The sequence below is a fragment of the Oryctolagus cuniculus genome, chromosome X, assembly GCF_051225735.1.
Source record: "Oryctolagus cuniculus isolate XC-2025 breed Fujian yellow rabbit chromosome X, ASM5122573v1, whole genome shotgun sequence".
Taxonomy (NCBI): Eukaryota; Metazoa; Chordata; class Mammalia; order Lagomorpha; family Leporidae; genus Oryctolagus; species Oryctolagus cuniculus.
The window spans coordinates 87,087,518-87,108,380 of record NC_142888.1 but is presented as its reverse complement, the minus strand read 5'-3'; the positions used below and the strand labels follow the sequence as shown (position 1 = coordinate 87,108,380).

General features: G+C 39.5%; 1 protein-coding gene across 2 annotated transcripts in view; it reads left to right on the top strand.

The window, feature by feature from the left end:
• The window catches only part of IL1RAPL2 (interleukin 1 receptor accessory protein like 2), a 1,320,043-nt gene that overhangs the window by 1,277,223 nt on the left and 21,957 nt on the right, over positions 1-20,863 (top strand). For both annotated transcript variants that reach the window (XM_008272830.5, XM_089324491.1), the window contains 2 exons: positions 10,669-10,814; positions 20,079-20,222. In XM_008272830.5, the coding sequence (XP_008271052.1) occupies positions 10,669-10,814; positions 20,079-20,222 (290 nt within the window). The remainder of the gene's footprint in view (positions 1-10,668; positions 10,815-20,078; positions 20,223-20,863) is intronic.

Genomic DNA, 20,863 nt, shown 5'->3' with positions numbered 1-20,863 from the left:
CCAGGAGCTTCTTTCAGGACTCTCATGTGGGTGCAGGGGCCCAAGGAATTGGGCCATGTTCCGCTGCTTTCCCAGGTGCATTAGTAGTGAGCTGGATAGGAAGTGGAGTGGAGCCCATAAGGGATGCTAGCAAGGCAAGCAGCAGCATTACCTACTATGCCACAGTGCCAGCCCCCAATGAAGGATTCTATAAATGTCAATTAAATGCTATTGATTGGCGATGCTGATAAAATCAGCAGTATGCTCACTGTTATTCTGCCTTCTGGATGTGTGCATTACAAATAGAGGAGTGTTGACATCCCCAACTATAATACTGGCTGGATATGTCTCCTTGTACTTATAGCATGCTTTGGGTCACATATCTTTTTTTAAAAAAGATATATTTATTTATTTGAAAGGCAGAATTACAGAGAGGCAGAGGCAGAGAGAGAGAGAGGTCTTCCATCTTCTGGTTCACTCCACAAATGGCCACAATGGCCGGAGCTGGGCTGATCCGAAGCCAGGAGCCAGGAGCTTCTTCTGGGTCTCCCATATGGGTGCAGGGGCCTAAGGACTTGGGCCATCTTCCACTGCTTTCCCAGGCCATAGCAGAGAGCTGGATCAGAAGTGGAGCAGCTGGGACTCGAACTGGCACCCATATGGGATGCCAGCACTGCAGGCAGCAGCTTTACCCACTATACCACAGCACTGGCCACAGGGTCACATATCTTAATGTTCTGTTAGATTCACACATATTAGGGTTGTTATATCTTGTTTTATAAATGACCCTTGTGGTGTAGGCATTGTGGTGCAGAGCTCAAGCCACTGCTTGGAATTCCCACATCCCATATCACAGTGCATGGTTTGAGTCCTGGCTTCTCCACTTTTGATCCAGCATCCTGCTAATGTACATCCTGGCAGGCAGAAGATGATATCCCAGCTACTTTGATACCTGCCATACACATAGGAGGCCTAGATGGAGATCTAGTTTCCTGGCTTCAGCTTGGCCCAACCCTGCCTTTTGTAGGCATTTAAGGAGTTGATCAACAGATGGAAGATGTCTTTATTTCACTTCTCACTATCTGCCTTTTAAATAAACAAATAAATAAATAACATTTGAAAAATAAATGAGCCTTTTATCTGAAAATGCTTCTCTTTATCCTTGATTGATAGATAGATATAGATATAGATATTTGTTCTATAGACTGCCTTTTGGAAATTAACATGCAGTTTTTTTCAACTGTTATTATTTTATTTATTTATCTATATGGTACATCTTTCTCCATCATTTTACCTTTAATCTATCTCAATCTTTACTGTTAAGCCTGGTTTTTATTTTTTTTAACAAGAGACTTATTTATTTATTTACTTGAAAAGTAAAATGACAGAGAAAGAAAGGGAAAGAGATCTTCCATCTGCTGACTCACTCCCCAAATGACTGCAACAGCAAATTCTAAGCCAGTCCATATCCAAGAGCCTGGAACTCCATATGGGTCTCCCACATGGTGATACGGGCACAAGTACTTAGGCCATCTTCCACTGTTTTCCCAGGCATATTAGCAGGAAGTAGATTGCAAGTAGAGCAACCAGGACTTGAACAAGTGCTCACATATGGGATACTGGTGCCACAAGCAGTAGCTTATCCACTGCAACATTGCCAGTCTCCAAGCCTTGCTTATTTAAAACCACTTTGAGAATCTTTATTTTAAAAGGCCTAAATAGACCTTTCTCATGTAAAGCGATTATAACATAGTTAAATATTTACCATATTTGAATCAGTTTCCTATTCCTTGCTCTTGCTCTTTCCTTTTTGTATTCCATTCTTATTCTGCCTTCTCTGATTTTAATGAATATCATTTATTATTCTATTTCCTTTCTCTTTTAGTATAGCAATTATACTTAAAGCCTTAGGGTTAACACTATAGTTTGCAATATACACTTATAACTCACCCAAATCCACTTTCAAGTAACACTATACCACTTCACAGGTAGTGCTGATAACTGATAACAAGGCATTCCCAATTCCTCCATTCTGTTCCTTGTAATGTTGCTATTATTAATTTCATTTGTCTATAAGCTATAATCACCAAACACATTGTTGCAATTATTTTGAACAAGCAGTTGTCTGTGAGATCAATTAAGTCTAAGAGAGGGGCTGGCACCATGGAGTGGCAGATAAAGACATCACCTGCAGTGCCAGCATCCCATATGGGCGCCAGTTTGAGTCTCCCGGCTGCTCCACTTCTGATCCAGCTCTCTGTTGTGGCCTGGGAAAGCAGTAGAAGTTGGCCCAAGTCCTTGGGCCCCTGCACCCACATGGGAGACCCAGAAGAAGCTCCTGGCTCCTGGCTTTGGATCGGCGCAGCTCTGGCCATTGCAGCCAACTGGGGAGTGAACCAGCAGATGGAAGACCGACCTCTCTCTCTCTCTCTCTCTCTCTCTCTGCCTCTCCTTCTCTCTCTGTGTACCTGACTTTCAAATAAATCTTTTAAAAAAAGTGTAAGAGAAATGCTAGATTTTATTTTATTCTCATTTGTTTCTGCTCTAACATAACACTCTTCCTTTCTTTATAAAGATCCAACTTCCTGACACATATCATTTTCATGTTCTCTGAAGATCTTTTAACATGTTTAGTAAAATAAGTCTGCTAGGAACAAATTCTCTGAGTTTTTGTTTGTTTATTATAGATTCTATTTTTCCTTCACTTTTGAAGGATAATTTAGCTGGATACAGCATTCTAGATTGGTGGCTGATATCTTCTAACATTTTAAATAGTTCACTTCCCTCTGTTCTTTTCCTGCATTATTTCTAAAGATTAATTTGATGCATTTCTTATTCTTCTTTCTCTATGGGTGTGTTTTCCCCCTGTCTTCTTTCAGTACTTTCTTTGATTTTCTGCAGTTTGAATATGATGTGCCATAGGGCAATTTGGGGGGGTGGTATTTATTCTTCATGTTCTTTGAGTTTCCCATATCTATGGTTTGGGGGTCTATCATTGTTTTTGAAAATTCTCAAGCATGTTTATTTCTTGTACTTCCAATCCATGTATGTTACTCCTTTTGTAACCGTCCCTCAGTTCTTTGATATTTAGTTATACATTTTTCGTTCTTTTCCCCTTTGCATTTCAAGCTCCTGAGTCTTTCTTTGGCTGTATCCAGTCTCCCAATAAGTCCATTTAAGGCATTCTTTATTTCCATATAGTGTTTGTATCTGTAGCATTTAATTTCCTTTTAAAAATATTTATTTGTTTATTTATTTATTGCTTCAAAAGGCAGAGTGATGGTAAAAGGGAGGGACAGAGAGAGAGAGAAAGAGAGAGAAATCTTCCATCTGCTGGTTCACTCCCAAAATGGCTGCAACAGCCAATTCCAAACCAGGTTGAAGCCAGTAGCTTGGGGCTGCATCTGGTTCTCCCAGGTGAATGACAGGGATCAAAGTACTTTGGCCATATTCCAGTGCTTTTCCAGATGCATTAGCAGTGAGCTTGATCAGAAGTGGCGTACCTGGGACTCAAGCCAGTGCTCCAATGTGGGATGTCGGCATGATAGGCAGCAGTTTTAACCTGTGTGCCACAAAGCCAGCCCCTGTAGCATATATTTTTCATTCTTTCTTAGTGTTTCATCTGTTGATGCATGCTGTCCATTTTTTAATTAGAGCCCTTATCATATTAATGATAATTATTCTATATTCTCAGTCTGATAATTTCTGAATTTCTGCCATCTGTGAGCCTAGTTCTGATGCTTGCTTTGTCTCTTCAAACTATGTGAGCTTATTATTTGGTTCTTAGTTTTTAACATGTGTCGTAATTTTTTGTAGAAAGTAAGAAATGATATGTCGGGGAAAACTATGGTAAATAGCCCTTTAGTATGAAATCTTATGTTTGTCAGATTAAGAGATAAGTTCTGTTTGATGTTTGTTGTAGTGATGTCAGAGGCTAAATTTCCTCTAGTGTCCTTTTTGTTTCCATCATTTTCTTAGAATTTTCCTTGAAATGCTTCCTAAATAGGGTTTGAGCTTGGCATTTCTTTCAGCTAAAAGAGATAACTGCTCCACCATGTTTATAGCAGCACTGTTCACAATAACCAAGTTATAGAATCAACTAAAGTGTCCATCATCATATGTATGGATAAAGAAACTAAGATATATATTATATATGAATTACAATGCATCTTTAACAATCTTTTAAATGACCTCTATACGCACACACACACACACACACACACACATAGGAATATTACTCAGTTGTAGAAAAGAAAAGAATGAAATCCTGTCATTTGCAGCAAAATGCATGGAACTGGAGGACATCATGTTGAGTGAAATAAGCCAGACCCAGAAAGACAAATACTGCATGGTGTTTTTCATATAGGGGAGCTAATTTAAAAAAAAAAAAAAACTTCAATATGAATACAGAATTACAGAATGTGATTACTAGAGGCTGGTAGAGTGAAAGGGATAAAGGGGGTCTGGATAAAACAAAATAGGGAAAACCAGGTGAGGTTCATGAATTAAGACAAAGATGCTAATGTGAAATGTTACAAAAGGAAATGGGAGGAGAGGCATATGGGAACTCTTTGTATTACTACCTCACAGTTTTTTGTTTTGTAAATTTAAAACTACTCTGAAATAAAATGTTAATACATAAATACAAGCTTTCCATATCACACAGGAGCCTGATGTGGTGGTAGGCATTCTATAGCTCTGTGATGAGTTTTTAGTGCTTTCAGTCAGCCCGTCCTCCTGGACTGTCACCTTCATCAGTAGTGCTCAGCTTTCTCTAGCCAGTAGGGTGAGACAGGAATGCTGAGGGGTCTGGAGCTGGCTGTTTGTCTATTCCCAGGTCGGTTAGGCGGTGATGAAACCCAAGTGTTTAGGCTCTGATAAAATAGTTTCCCTTGAGGCCAGGCTATTTAGCAGGAGAACAGAGTGCTCTGAGTTCATTTTGAAATAGTTACTTTTTCCTTTCCCCATTCCAGAAACATAATGGGACCTTTCTTCAGTCTTCACACTGAGAACCTGGTCGTGCTGCTGTAGGCAAAACTCATAAAAGTGTGGGTAACCCCTATAATTTGGTGCCGTAGAATCTTTAACCTTCAAACTAGTCCATAATGGGCCGCCAGTAATTTGTCAATTACAATTTAAGTGTTCTTACTGGTCTTGGCTCCTGCTCCTGTTCCTGCTTCTGGGATTCTAATCCCAGCACACTGGGATTCCTACTATTTTCTCTCTCTCAAGTTTACAGGGAACAGAATTTGCCCTGTGACTTCAGTTCTCTGATGGATACAAGTTAATAATTTCCTATTTGTTCAGCTTTTTCCTCCTTGTGAGGATGGACTGACAATTTCCAAACTCATTCTGGTATTACTTTTTAAATTATTATTTCAAAAAATTATTTGTTTTCATTGTATTTGAAAGGCAGAAAGAAAAAGAGAGACAGATTGGAGAAAAATCTTCCGTCTGCTGGTTTACTCCCCAAACGTCCACAGCAGCCAATGCTGGGCCAAAACAAAACTAGGAGTCTGGACCTCCATCTGGGTCTCCCATGTGGGTGGCAAGAATCCAAGTACTTTGGTCATCAATTTGCTATCTCCCAGGATGAGCATAAACAAGAAGGTGAATCAGAAATGGAGAAGCCGAGACTCAGACCAGGCACTCCCATATGGGATACAGGTATCCCAAGTGGTGACTTTAACCACTGTGCCATATGCCTGCCCCAGGTATTACTTTTTAATTATAGGTCCAAATTGAATAAAACTTTTGAAGATATTGATTTCTGTCACCTGAATTGATTGTTTTTCATTTTAGCTTGCCAAAAATGTTAATCCTTGGACTGCTTTGGTTACCATCACCATCACCATGGATGTATGCATATATCTAAACTTTTCAAATTGGATACATTTGGGGGCCTATGCTGTAGCACAACAGAATAACCAACCACCTGCAATACTGGCATCCCATATGGGCACCAATTGAAGTCCCAGCTGCTCCACTTCTGATCCAGCTCCCTGCTGATGCACCTAGGAAAGCAGCAACAGAATATCCCTGCCACCCACATGGGAGACCAGGTTGGAGTTCCTGGTTCCTGGCTTCAGCCTGGCCCAGTCCTGGCCATTGTGGCCATTTTGGGAGTGAACCAGTGGATGGAAGATTCTTCTCTCTCTCCCTTTCTCTCTCTCTCTCTCATTCTGCTTTTCAAATAAAGAAATCCTTAAAACCTATATATAGGGCTGGCGCTGTGGCTCACTTGGTTAATCTTCCGCCTGCAGCACCGGCATCCCACATGGATGCCAGTTTGAGTCCTGGCTGCTCCTCTTCCAGTCCAGCTCTCTGCTGTGGACTGGGAGTGCAGTGGAGGATGGCCCAGGTGCTTGGGTCCCTGCACCCGCGTGGGAGACCAGGAAGAAGCACCTGGCTCCTAGCTTCAGATCGGCGCAGTGCCAGCCGTGGCGGACATTTTGGGGGTGAACCAATGGAAGAAAGACCTTTGTCTCTGTGTCTCTCTCTCACTGTCTAACTCTACCTGTCAAATAAATTTAAAAAAAACCCTATATACATTAAATATGTGCAGTATTTTATATATCAGTTACACTTCAATACAGCTGTTAAAAAGTTAAAAAATCAAAATACCTGTGGTCCTTGCATCCTCACAAAAAAAAAAAAAAGCTAAACCTTGGAATTAGATAGTTCTGAGGTCATCTGAAATATGTGTATATCCCAGCATTCCATCACCTGTATCCTCCATTCTGAAACCAGTCACTTCAGTGCATCTTTCACAACATCTGCAAAGAACTGCTCCTATCATGTCCTCTGGAAAACGCTCTCCCTTCTTCATTTTGTGCAGCCAGTTCTCTCAAGCCTTTTCTAGCTAAGTTAGTCAATGGCAGTTCTCCCTCCTAAAAGCAATCTATTGTAAGCATGACTGTACCACTCTGTTTTACCACAAGCTTCATATAGTTTCTCAACTGTGTAGGTTTAATCTCCTCATTTAAGTTTTAAAACTTAATGGGAGTAGGGGCCAGGCCTTTTAATGTTTGTATTTCTCTTACACCAAATATCTAGACCAGGGTGAGCATTTGTCCTAGCAGTTAAGAAGCCCACATCCTGTTTTGGAGTGCTTGATTTCAAATCCCAGCTCTGCTCCCTAGTCCAGTTTCCTCCTAATGGGTACCCTAGAAGGCAGCAGATAATGGCTCAAGTGCTTAGATCCCTAAAACCCGTGAGAGAGACCTGGATTGATTTCCTGGTTGGCCCCAGCTGTTGCAGGCAGTTGGAGAGTGGACCAGCAGATGGGAGCTCTTTCTGCCTCTCAAATAACAAATAATAAATAAAGAAATAAGCAGAAATATATTTTTAAAATATATATCTAAAGCAGAACATAGCAATTATTAGGGATCAGCAAAAAAATATTTTAGATAAATATTCTCTAGGACATTATGAGTGCCCTGCAGGATGATTTCTAGACATAAACACGAACCTGTTCTTTAATTCTGAAAAAGCAAGTCATCTCTAGATTTTTAAGAGCTGATAATTAAGACACCTCATATATATTATTAGATGAACCAAGGATCATTTTTCAAATCCTCACTCCAGATTCTTTCTGCAGCCCGTGAAGAGCCGTTTTTGGAAACTGCAGTAGAAATGAAGAGGGAAAGTGTTGGTCAGAAGGAACAGGATCAGCTTTCCACCCCGTGCCTGGCAGAGGCTTTGGCTGCCCTCCATGCGAAGCTTTAAATCAAACTGAATTTGTGGTGCCCAAGCAGCTCCTGGAACGACAGGGGTTTCTTCCACAGCAGGTTACACAAAGCTAAAAATTGAATGTGGTGGGATTTACCAGTAGCAGAGAGAAAGTGGAAAAAGCAAAAGTCAATGCAAACCACAAAGATAGTAAAATCCCGATTTTTTTCTTGCTTAGGAACATGTTGGGAGTAAATGAGTAAATGAAGAAGAGAGTGAATTATAGCTTTAATCAGTAAGAAAAATGATCAGTAGACTAAAGTAAGATGTGGTCTCAAAAATTTAGTTATAAAAATTCTGAAACCAGTCTAGTGCAGTGATGGTACATAAATGTACAGGGCAGAAGACTTATTTGTGCCACAAGTACCAGTGTTTTCAACCCTCAGGTATGTATATTGTTGGAAGTGTGGGGAGCAACTCGGACTAGACTAAGTTACTGGAATTAGGACTTATTCTATGCATCTGCTCTCCCACAATATGGCGCTGAGAAGGGAGAAACAGCTTCTACACAGCTGCCTCCAGTTCAACCAATAAACTGTAGGACTTACTCCTGATTGGAGGAGAGCAGCGTACTCGGCTTGTGGGTAGCAGAGTTGTGATTGGTGGAAGAGGACTATAAAGGAGGAGAGAGACAACATGCACCAGGAACATCTAAGGGGAACATCTATCTGAAGGAACACCTGAGCAGCCCCCGAGAGAGCCGGCCGGCGGTGTGCCGCTCCCCCGCGGAAGTGGGGAATGTGGCAGGGGGATCCGCCCTTCCACGGAGGTGGAAGGGTCGGTAGCCAACCCGGGAAGAACCAGCAGCAAACCCGGGGAGGGCCGAGCAGACAAAAGAACAGCGCAGGGTCCTGTGTCGTTCCTCCACAAAGACGGGGAGCGACATAATGGTGCCGTGACTCGGATATGAAGCCCAGGCAGGGTTTAGTGTCGTTCCTCCACGAAGACGGGGAGCGACAGGAAGGGAACAGCAACCAGGTTAATTTTAAAAGTATGTCTATGTGGGATATAACTTGGGCTTCATATTCCAGCAGAAGAGACTCTTGGATTCTGGAAATTCTCTTCCACCAACCCAACTTTAAGTCCTTTCTTCTCTCCAAGGGGAGTCAGAGGGATTAAGCCAAGCCGATTTTAAATGTCAATAAATGTAAATACAAATATTTTTGGAGGCACCAAAATCTAAACAATCTACCTTCAGATAATGAAATGTTTATGTTAAATAACATTTCCTTTGCATGTTCATGGTTCTATTTACTTTTCAAATCACTTTAATCCATGTGATTCTCACAACAAAGTTGAGGTAAGCATGACAGTTATTTTCCCTGATTTAAAGATGAATGAAATGAAGGCACCATTGAGTTAATGACTTTGTTAGGACCCAGCATGAGCTTGTACATGGGAGGCCTGTAATTAGAAGCCAGCTTTCTCTGGACACAGTTGCTTTTTCCAACTTTACACTCAATGCCAGTAAAGTAGAGGGCCATTATCTGGACTTATACCCATGTGTCCAAAACGAAAAGAGAATTAATTCCAGTTCCCTGATTTTCCATCTAAAATATTTCATGCTTACAAATGTATGCATTGAAGTACCTACCCCAGAATTTAACTGCTGGGTTGCTACTGTTTTGACACATGAAGTGTGCCTTCTTTGAGCAAAGGCAGAAGACAAAAAAGAAAAGTTAGCAGGGTACTCACTTTCAGCTCCCCCAGAACACTGGTCATTGGTGAGATTGTAAGTCTCCAAAGAAACAGGAGGCGACTCCTCAGGAAAGGATCCTGGCAACCCAGCTCCTCTGTGAAGAACACCTGTTCCTGGCTATTGAAGGGCTGTACAACTTCAGTTGAGAAAGCAAAAAGCAAGACTAGGGGACAATGTCACATAGGGTAGGATTTCTCCTGTGAAGGGGGAAAGCAGAGGGAGAAATAGGGAGCAGTGTCTAGAGAAATCAGAGTTTTGGAGGGTTCACATTATAGGGGATTAGGGACCAAGACTACATGACTTGGACTTGAACAACAGAAAGCAGAAAAGCTGAAAACTGATGTTTGGGGCTTGAGACCATCAGCCACCTTCAGTGTACTTCTTATAAGGCAACTGTTTTTGAATTTATTTGAAGATTTATTTATTTATATGAAAGGAACAGTTACAGAAAGACAGGAAAAGACAGAGAGAGACAAAAAGAGAGAGAGAGATTTTCCATCTGCTAGTTCACTCCCCAAATGGTTGCAACAACCTGTTCTAAGTCAGGCTGAAACTAGGAGCCAGAAATTCCATCTGGGTCTCCCACATGGGTTGCAGGGGCTCAGGCACTTGAGCCATCCTCCTCTGCCTTCCTGAGAGGATTAGTAGGGAGCTGGATTAGAAGTGGAGCAGCCAGGACTTGAACCGGCACCCATATGAGATGCTGGCTTTGCAGGTAGAGGCTTAATCTGCTGTACCACACACTGGCCCCTGTTTTTGTAATTTTAATTTTTTTATTTTAATTAACATATATTACTCATGCATTTGTAGGTAATCATTTTCAAGGCCCGTTTCTCACCTCACTACTGCAAAAACTCTAACTTCTGTCACAAAACCCATGCTACTATGGGTTTTTTCCCTTCGTACAATGGTGTAAAAATCTGATCAATTTTTCACAAATTCCATTTAGAACATGGAACCCAATGTTTCCTCCTTTGTGCTAAGCAACTCATGTTAGCTTCAGTCATCAAAGCCTAGTGCCATGTTAATACTTCTTTTTGATATGCGAATTCCTCACTTATTTTCTTTCTCATCTAACCTTCAGGCCAAAAACCACTTTTTGTGTTTTCTTGTTGAAGATTCCATCTGCACATACACCCAGCTGGACTCTCTGTACCCACCAGAAACCTGTCTGAGCCGCAGAGCCATCTGGAGGCTTTGCATGGCTGTTTTCTGCCCAAATCAGACTAATTAAGTCAAGAATACGGTCTTTATTTCAGGCTCCTCAAAGAGCATCTTGGAGAAAAAGAAGTTGAGCTGGCACTCATCTTTGACTCAGTGGTGGAGGCTGACCTGGCGAATTATACCTGCCACGTGGAAAACCGAAATGGACGGAAACACGCCAGCGTTCTACTGCGGAAAAAGGGTATTTCTTTTTACAAAGACAACTATGTTGTATTTACCCAATGATAATAATTGAAGTTCGATTTGTTTCCTGTCTTTATTTTATCATTTGGTATAAACTTGGATTAACTACTTTGTCTTCTTAAGGATTAGTATCTCTCTTGCTCTGCAAATTAGCATAACATGCCTATGACCTTCAATACCATTAGGAAGTAGATAAGCAAAATGAAGTACTGTTTTTCATTAAATCCATTGAGATAAGCTGTACCTTGGCTAAAAGGGTTACATGAAACTTGATATACACTGACATTCAATATTTTCTCCATTTTTTGCCTTCTTGTATTTGCAAAGTGGATTGCTAGGGATTTTATTATTGGATCAGAAATAAAGTTGCTTTCTTATTTCCTGGCTAAAAAGTAAATAAAAATATTTAATACTACCATGTTATTATATTCTTGCAATTATTATCATAAAGATTGTGAACTATATTTTATTATATGACCTGATCCTAGGAGATCTTATGTGGGTCCATATATTTCAAAATGATTTGATATTTATGGAGAGCCTTCTCTATAGTTGTTTCCAGATTGGGAGAAAATTATGTATAATAGACAATGAAAAAAAACTCTAAATTTGCAGATAAAGGGGATAGAAGCAGATGAGGGAACAACAATCTCAGCAGCTAGAAGAACTTCTGAATTGGCTCTTCTCACACCTCTTGATTACTGCAAAAGACTAAATACTTCCTGTATGTGTGCATCTAGCAACGGTTTTGTTAATGTGGCACAGCAAATGCTCTCAATCAGTGCTCTTGCTGCCTAACCTATAAAGCAATAGTACAGATTCAGTCAGTAAGGTCACTAGTTATATTTCCTGTGTAGGATGGAATTTTTATTTTCCAGCCAACCCCAATTCTTGGCCATAAGCAGCAGTTCTTGAAGAAGCAAGAAAGTGTCGTTTTTCTGAGAATAATTCTTTTATCACTCTAGCACCATATCTTACTCCATTGGACTCCATTCTGTCATAAAATACAGGAGTATTTAAGTATAAAAGAGGCTAATATGGAAGTGAAGTCAGGGGACCCAGTTTAACCTCCTGGTTCAGTAGGACTAGCTTCTCTGATGAGACTTCCTGACTTCAGTTTCTTCAGCTTGACCTTGAGATTCAAATGATAATGGTATAATAGATATGAAGTACATCATGCATAAACAGTGTTTGTTAATATACCAACATCCTGTGTACAAGGTGTACAATTAGTCCATCTCCACAAAATATTGATATTGATCATGTCCAAATACCTTATGGCAAGGATCCCTTTGCTCAGTCTTATTTGAGGCTCAGAGATCCTCCAAGCCAGAACCTTCCACTATACCTCTGTATCCCGAGCAATTTGAGCAGTGCCTGGCTACTAAAGGGAACTTAGAGCTCATTCTAGTCAAATGAATGATTAAGATTTTCTTTTATTTAGGAGAACTCATATGGTGAAAGCATGGTGCTAGAAACTGGGGAATAGAGTAAGTGCTGAGTAAAATAAAAATCTCCACGTTCTCTCAGAGCTTAGTCTTTGGGGAGGTAGGAACAAAAAGAAAGACAAGTATAAGACAAAAATCACACAAGTGATGGACTGTCATGACTAAAATCCTGCTATGAGGAAAGTTAAGGGGGGGGGGATCCTGTCATTTAGCCAGTGGAGACCAAAATGTCCTTGAGTTTGAAAATAAGTCTATTCTTCTTTAATCAACAAAGCAACAGCCAGCAGCTCTTAAAATTTCTAAAACTCTGATTCACAAACCAAGAAATACTCTACTACCTCCCACAGCTTCTATGAGGAAACCTGTTTAAATCATGAAAAACTGACAATATTAATTCTCATTTGTCCTGATATTTAAATATTGGAATTCCCCAGGATTCTGGTCCCCACTTCACACTCTAGGTAATTTCATTGAGTATTCATCTCCCATTTTTTGCTTACCATTTATATGCTGACAAGTCTCAAGTTTGTATCTCCAGCTTAGGATTTTCACCTGAACTCCAGACTTGCCTACATTAATTGCCTATTCAACATCTAGTAGGCATATTAATCTTAGCTTTCCCTGAAGGGGATTCCTAGTTTCTGCTATTACAAACTTGATCTCTTAGTCCCCTTTTCATCTCCGTCACCTTCCTTCCATTGCTCAGGCCAAAATCCTTGGAGTCCTTCACTTTTTCTTTTCTTTACTCATTTCCTATATCCAGTCTATGATCACATCATTTGGTTCTACTTCCATAGCTCATCCATACTCTGACCACTTTCCCAGCCTTCACTGACCTTTTTATAGTCTGAACCCCCAACAACAATGACCTGGATCGGTGCAATCACCTCAACTGTTCTCCATGCTTTCACCTTGGTCCCTCCACAATCTTTTCACCACAACAGCAAGAAGGATCCTATTAACATGTAAGTCACATCACCTTATTGTCCTGATGAGAAGCCTCCAGTCACAAAACCTTCCCTGTTAGACTTAGAATGGAATCCCAAATATTTGCCCTGGCCTATAAGGCGTGCAATCTGTTCTTAGTTCTGATCGCACATTCTACCACAATCTGTATCAATCATCAAAGGCAATACTCCCCTTTCTAGTTCCCCTGCTCACTAAGCATAGCCCTACTTCAGATCTTTCACGCGTGCTATTTCCTCTGCCTGGACTACTCTCACCCCAGCTATCCCTAACATTCTCCCTCCCTCAGATAGGTCTCTGCTTAAACATTACTTACTCTGTAGGCTTTCCCTAGTTACCTTATATTGATCAGAATTGCCTTTCATTTCATTTTCCCTCTAACTTGGCTCTATTTGTTTTTAATTGACTTCATTATTATTTAAGATTATGTTACTTAATAGTTTGCTTCTTGTCTTTTTTTCCCCAACTAGAATGTAAACTCCATGAGAACAGAGTCTTTTCTGCCTTAGGTACTACCAAATCCCTAGTGTATAAAACATAAGGGCTCAAAATATTTGTTGGGTGAAAAGTCTCCTCAAATAGGACAAACACAATAGAATATGGTTGCTAAAGAGAAGGCTTTCTCTGATCTTGTCTTGACTAATATTTGCCATAGGTTACATAAATTCATTTTGTCTTTTCCAAGATTTTCACTTTAAATTGGGGTTTGGACACTGCAACCTCTCAGAGGCCAGAGAGATATTGAAATTGTTTTTAAATGAGGACTAGATATTAAACAAAACATAGAGGAAACATCCCTTGCTTTAAAGGAGCAGCCATTTAAACAGGGTGTATTTAAAATACCCTAACTGATCAGTATGGAGGAGAAATGGATGATCCATCTTTCGTAAAGAGAAAAGGCTTTTTGTAAATGAAAAGTAAATCTAACATATCCAATTAACAAAGTCAGGCTTTACAAAAGAAGACACCCCTTCACTTTATTTTTTTATTTGACAGGTAGAGTTAGTGAGAGAGAGAGACAGAGAGAAAGATCTTCCTTCCGTTGGTTCACCCCCAAAATGGCTGATCCAAAGCCAGGAGCCTAGTACTTCCTCCCGGTCTCCCATGTGGGTGCACGGGCCCAAGCACTTGGGCCATCCTCCACTGCCCTCCCAGGCCACAGCAGAGAGCTGGACTGGAAGTGGAGCAACCGGGACTGGAACCCAACGCCCACATGGGATGCCAGCACCGCAGGGGGAGGATTAACCAAGTGAGCCACTGCGCCAGCCCCGACACCCCTTCACTTAATGCATCTTCTACCTACGCCTACCACTTCTATTCTCTAATGAACTATTTACCGGAAAGTACAACTCACATTTCAGTAAGAAGTTCATCCTAAATATTTTCATTGTGAGCCTAGTCTCTGAAAATTAAGTTAAAGAAATCCTAATAGTTATTTCTGATTCTTGGCACATATTCTCTTTTTCACAAAACAGGTACACCGCTGGATCTCTCTCTTCATCCCCAGTGATACACTCCACCTTGACACACAAATATACATGTGTACAGGAAGTTTTCTTGATCTGTGCAGGCTGTTATAACAAAATACCTTAGACTGGGTAACATGTAAATGACAGAAACTTTTTCTCACAGTTCTGGAGGCTGAATGTCCAAGATCAATGCACTGGCAGATTTCCATATGATGAGGACCCGTTCTTCATCTCTGCCTGCTTCCTCATCAGAATGGCCTTTACTGTCTACATATCGGACATTCTATTCACAGCCATGTAGGTAACCTGTAAGAACATTGAAGCCCTCTCAGTAGCCCACCTCTCCTTCTGAACTATCACCAGAATCTCTCTAAGGCCCCTTTCATGTTAGTGCACCTCAAAACTCTTCTCGCCTCTACCCATTACCCAATTCCAAGGCTGCTTCCACATTTTTAGGTATTTGTTATAGCAGCACCCCAGTTCTCAGTACCAATTCCTGTTTTAGTTCATTTGGCTGCTATAGCAAAATATCTTAGATGGAGTAATAAACAATAGGAACTTATGGTACTCTCTTCTGGAAGCTTTATATCTACGATCAGAGTGCCAGAACCTTTGGTATCTAGTGAACGCACATTCTTCATGTGTGTTGCCTTCTATGTGATCTCACGTAAAAGACAGGCAAACAGGCTCCTTCAGGCCTGCTTTATAAGGTCACTAATCCCATTCATGAGGGTTCCACCTCGTGACCTAATCAACCAAATGCCCCACACTTTAATACTATCCTCTTGGAGGTTAGGTTTCAACATATGAGTTTTGGGAAGACACAAACATTCAGACAATTGCACAAGCTTTCAGGTGGCTTGCCTAACCTGCTTCCCAACTTAGGAGCCAGAGGAGCAAGCTCAAACATTCTCAGCCTTCCCCATATCCAATCCCTTGGCTTCAGTAGCTGTTTCTCCCAAATCTGTAATATCTGGTCCCTATGTTCACAGAGAAGAAATAGTTGGGTTTCTCAAAATAATGTTATGAAAGAGCCATACTTGTACTTGGGGTACCTAGAGAATGTTACAACTCCATAAATATTTGCTGTTCTGGCTACAGCTAGCCTTTTGAAGTGTATACAAGACACCGACCAAATACAATGACTTTTGGCTCCTCAGTCAGGAAATGTACCTAGAAATATAGATCCTGCTGAGCTGGAAAATGGCAATTGAAAACAGAAGACAAAAGAAATATAGATGTTATTGGAGTGATGGCAATTCTGCCCTCTGATTATAGGATAGATGTTTCCCTTTTGATGTGACTGCCTGGGCTGAATTAAAGAATACTGGTTGAGTCTCAAAGCCTACATCTAAAGTTTTAAACTTAAACAACCATAATTATGTAATATCTTTCAAAGACATTTTATGAAATGGACCCCAAGACCACAAAGGTACTTTTCACACCACAATTTTCTTCCATAAATTTAATGCTGAAAAAGGTGCCTGCTACTTGAGATCACAAAGTGTTCCCACTGCTGAAGTTTTCCATCTACCTATTAGCAATTTTACTCTGTAAATAACACAGAAATTTCTGAAAAATTCCCATTCAGTTACTTTGAAAATAGTTGAAAGATGTTCTGACCAAAGATAGAGGGAGAGAGAGAGAAAGAGAGAGAGAAAGAGAGAGATGAAGTGAGAGAAAAAAAGAGTACAAAAGTTTACAGCAAAAAATGAACATCTTATAACATGAAAAAAATTCAATTCATGTCAGTCAATGCCCTAAAATGAAAGTGAAGTTGGTTTTCAGAGTAACAAAGAAAATGTTATTGCTTTGTCAGTTTAACGCTGGCTATTAATCATGTATAATTGATCTAACATGGTGGGAAAACAAGCGAATATTGTCATTTGCAGGCTCACAGAGGTCTCATAAACAAGCCTGCTCTATTCCTCACACAGAGGTAGGTAGTAGTTCCTGGCAGATCCACTTTCTATACAGAGGGCAAGAGGCAGAGTTTATATGTGGTGGGATATTTTTTAACCTGAAATTTTGTAGCTTAATTTTAAAAATTAACTCCTCTTGCAGGCAGGACCAAGACAGATTCCAATTTTCTATCCCTACTCATTTTATGGCCCCTTATAATAGGGCTAATTCACATAGTTGGGCTTTCCCCCTCTCTCCTTGCTCAAAAAGAGTGACATTTATTTATGTTTCTAACATTTCTACTCCATGACTCTTCTGATTGGCTGTGCTATATCTGCCCACCATCATCTCCTCTCTCGGCCCACGTTTTTTCCAAGACTAAATTTCCTCCCTCCCCACAAAAATTGATACTTTTCTTCATACTTTGGACTACAGGGAACACTCCTTTCTCCCTCGCTATAGCTCCAGGCTTCTGCAATACCCTCCAATGAAGTGTCTGAGATATATCCAGTTCTTTCCTTCTACTTAGTCAGTTGTAGTTTATCTTCTTCCCTTAGAACTGAAACTGCAAAAGGAACCAAAATTATCATAAGCCACACGTTGTCAGGGCCCACTACAAAGAGGTCTGTGGATGAACAGGTAGGAGGCTTTCTGTTGTTATCTTCCAGGCTGGAGCTTATAAAGCTATGGTGTAATTTTAAAAAGCCATGAAATTAAAGTCAGGAGACCTAGACTCAAGTCCCAGTTTTTGCCACTTCATAGGTATATGACCTTGACTACACGACTGAACTCCTGAGGTTCAAATTATTTTATTTCATTTCTAATTAGAAAAAACATTTCTCAGAGCCCATCCTGGTTGGAGTTGTATTTCCAGGCAAAGCTAGTCATTTAATGTAATGAACATTTTCCACATTGTTTAAAAATAGCTCTCTTGAATTAAAGACAGTGTTTGAATTTTACAAATATATTTTAGCTTCATATTCTCACATTTAACAAAGATACCAAAGCTATTCAAACTTCTCTTTAAGCAGTCAAAACACAAATAACAGCCACTCATACAGCTGCTCTATCATAGATGCTCTGACAGACTTTCTTTTCTTTAGATGTTTTAGGTAAGTTTTTTTTCATAATTAATTTTTTCTTTTTATAAGTCATCTTAAAAATATAGAATTACAAAAGACAAAATTCATAGCAAGTAACAAAATCATTTCAATTTTCAATGCTTAGTCTACCATTGTTAGTATATTGGCATACTGCTATATTTCTTACAACTTTTTAAAAATGTATTTGGCTATTTATGTAAAGAGAACAAATTTCATGTATTTCAGATACACAGTTTTTAAGAATATAATGGTACTTCCCACCCTCCATCCTCCTTCCTTTCTTCTTTTTCTTTTATTTTTATGACACACTATCAATTTAATTTATAATCACAAGCTTAATCCTCCACTAAATAAAGAATTCAAGGATTTTAAACAAATTCTTCAAGTATAGATTTGGACCAATAATTCTTGCCCTAAAGAAATATTTAGAGCAGGGGTGGGGAAGATTTATTTTTGTAAAGATTTATTTAAAGATTTATTTATTTATCTCAAAGTCAGAGAGAGACAAAGAGAAATCTTCCATCTGCTGGTTCACTCCCCAGATGGCTGCAATGACCGGAACTAAGCCAGGCCAAATCCAGGAGCCAGGAGCTTCATCTGAATCTCTCACATGGGTGGAAGGTGGCTCAAGTGATGGCCTGCTTTTCCCAGGCCATCAAGAGGGAGCTGGATCAGAAATGGAGCACTTGGGACACAAACCCATGCCCATATGGGATGTTGGTGTTGTAGGCGGCAGCTTAGCCCACTGCGCCACAATGCAGACTCCAGGGAACCTTTATTCTGCAAAGGGCCATGCAGATAGTTATGCCATCATTCATAGGGCATACAAAATGATCAACTTAAAAACTAGCCTGCTATAGATTTATTGAATTTTGAGTCCTGCCTGTGGTTGCCTTGGCAAGACCAGACCAGATGATTTTTCAGGCCTTACACTGCCTGCAAGCCAGATGTTCCCCACCCCTTATTTAGGGAATAGATAACAGACTAGTTGAAAGTTTTATCTATAATGCTTTATATTACTTGTAATTATTCATATATGTTATATGTTTTTTAATAAACTGTAACACGCTAAATGGATCTTAATTGTTATCTTGAGCTTGACTAATTTCACTTAAGCAGTAATTTTATATGGAGATAAGAGACATTCCCAGAGAAAGTTTGATTATCTGGTTTTCCAGAGTGACAGCCTGTCAGACCAGTAATTTGATTTTGACAGTGCCCCATAATTGATCCATCCAGGAAGACTGATGCCAACCCAACCCACAAGCAACAGATGTACAAACTAGAATGACATCCCCTTTCCCAGTTTCTAGTTACATGGTAAGCTGACTCAGTAATAAAAGAGTCACTTGGTAATTATGGAATTAGATTAAGAGAGGTTAGCTAATCTTGTAGGTAATTTCATCTTATTATTATGAGCCCAATGAATGTCCCTAATCTACAGCAGAAAATATCTGGTTGGTGTCTCTCCGATTCAGTATGTCTTCTCTGGACATTGCAGAATTCACATTCCAAATTGTCCTCTGACTCTCTGTCTCTAAATTCTATAATACCATCCCCTTTTGATGACACACTCTTCATATTTGTTATTATGCTACAGGTAAGTCATTTTCCCCTAAGCCATTTTATGATGATTTAATTGTTCAACCCTCAGAGTTCATATGTCTCACTGCAGCAGCCTAAGGCTGCTCTCAGGTAACCTAGTGTTGGACTAGGAAGCCAAGTGATTAGCCTGAATTTCTCATTCTCTTTCAGCTTCACTGGGCATATTATATCACATAGATATTATAGTCATTTATTCAAATAAGTAGAGTAAGGGATAAACTAATTTCCCCTGCTTACCTTGTATTGGATTATGTTCTATTGGGGTTAAATGAAACAGTTAAATCTTGCAAGCTCATTAGATTTTATTTGATTCTGAAAGTAATTTTATGACGTTGTTCTCTTGTAGAAGATAGGGCCTGTGGCCTGAGAAGTACTAGATGGTAATCTTGCTAAGCCAATAAGATAATTGAACAGAAACAGGAAAATATTGGTCCTGGACCCAGAATAAAGCAGCTTTCATCATTTCCTGAAATAACCTTAAAGCAAGAGTATATATGTGAAATCTAGATGTGTTCAAAACAAATTGGAAATGACTATTCTGTTTCAGACAGACTTACTACCTTCAATAGTAAATTATTTCAATCTTTAGAAGAGAGTTAATTTTACAAAAATTTGATTCACACAAGTTTATCAGAGCAAATCATTATAAGCAAGAATATTCTGGAAAGAAAAGCAAAAATGGGTGATGCATGTTATATACTAGAAATAGGAGCAGATCTCGAGGGTAGCTGATTTAATTACATCTTCCTGCTTGTTCTGTTTGCTCTAGATTTAATCTACAAAATTGAGCTTGCAGGGGGCCTAGGAGCAATCTTCCTCCTCATTATACTGTTGGTGGTCATCTACAAATGCTACAGCATTGAGCTGATGCTCTTCTACCGACAGCGTTTTGGAGGTGATGAAACTACTGATGGTAAGCTGTCTCCTATCGTTCAAATTCAATGAAAAGGCATACATCTGTGATTAAGACAGAGAACATCCCAATTCTTAAAAAATATTTAGCTATTTAGGGGTAAAGGACTATGATGGCTGCAACTTACCCTCAAATGCTTTAGGACAAATATCTATCTACCAAGAGAGAAAAGAAGAGAAAATATTAACAATAGGTGAATCTGGGTAAAGGACATTTGTATGTTTGGGAAATACTTTTATTTTTATAATGTTCCCATTTGAGGGTACTTCAAAAAGTTTGAGAAGAATGGAATTAAGATAAGTTTATTTTGTTGAAAAAAATTTGATGTTTTTGCAGTTTTTTATGCTATGTATTTTCTCAGATTTTTTTCTTTTTAATTTTTCCTTTTTTATTATTAATTTAAATTTACAAAACAAAACTTGTGAGACAGTAGTACGAGTTCCTGTATACCCCTCACCGAATTTCTGCTATTAACATCTCATATTAGTATAGTAAGTCCTCTGGTATAGTTGAAATTATTTTCAACTAAAAAGTTTAACAAGGAGATATTAGTTGTCCTGAGAATAAAACTACTGTGGTCAAAGTTCTCTTCTTCAATAAGTAAGAAACAGTTAAAAACAAATTCTATTTTCCTCCAGAGA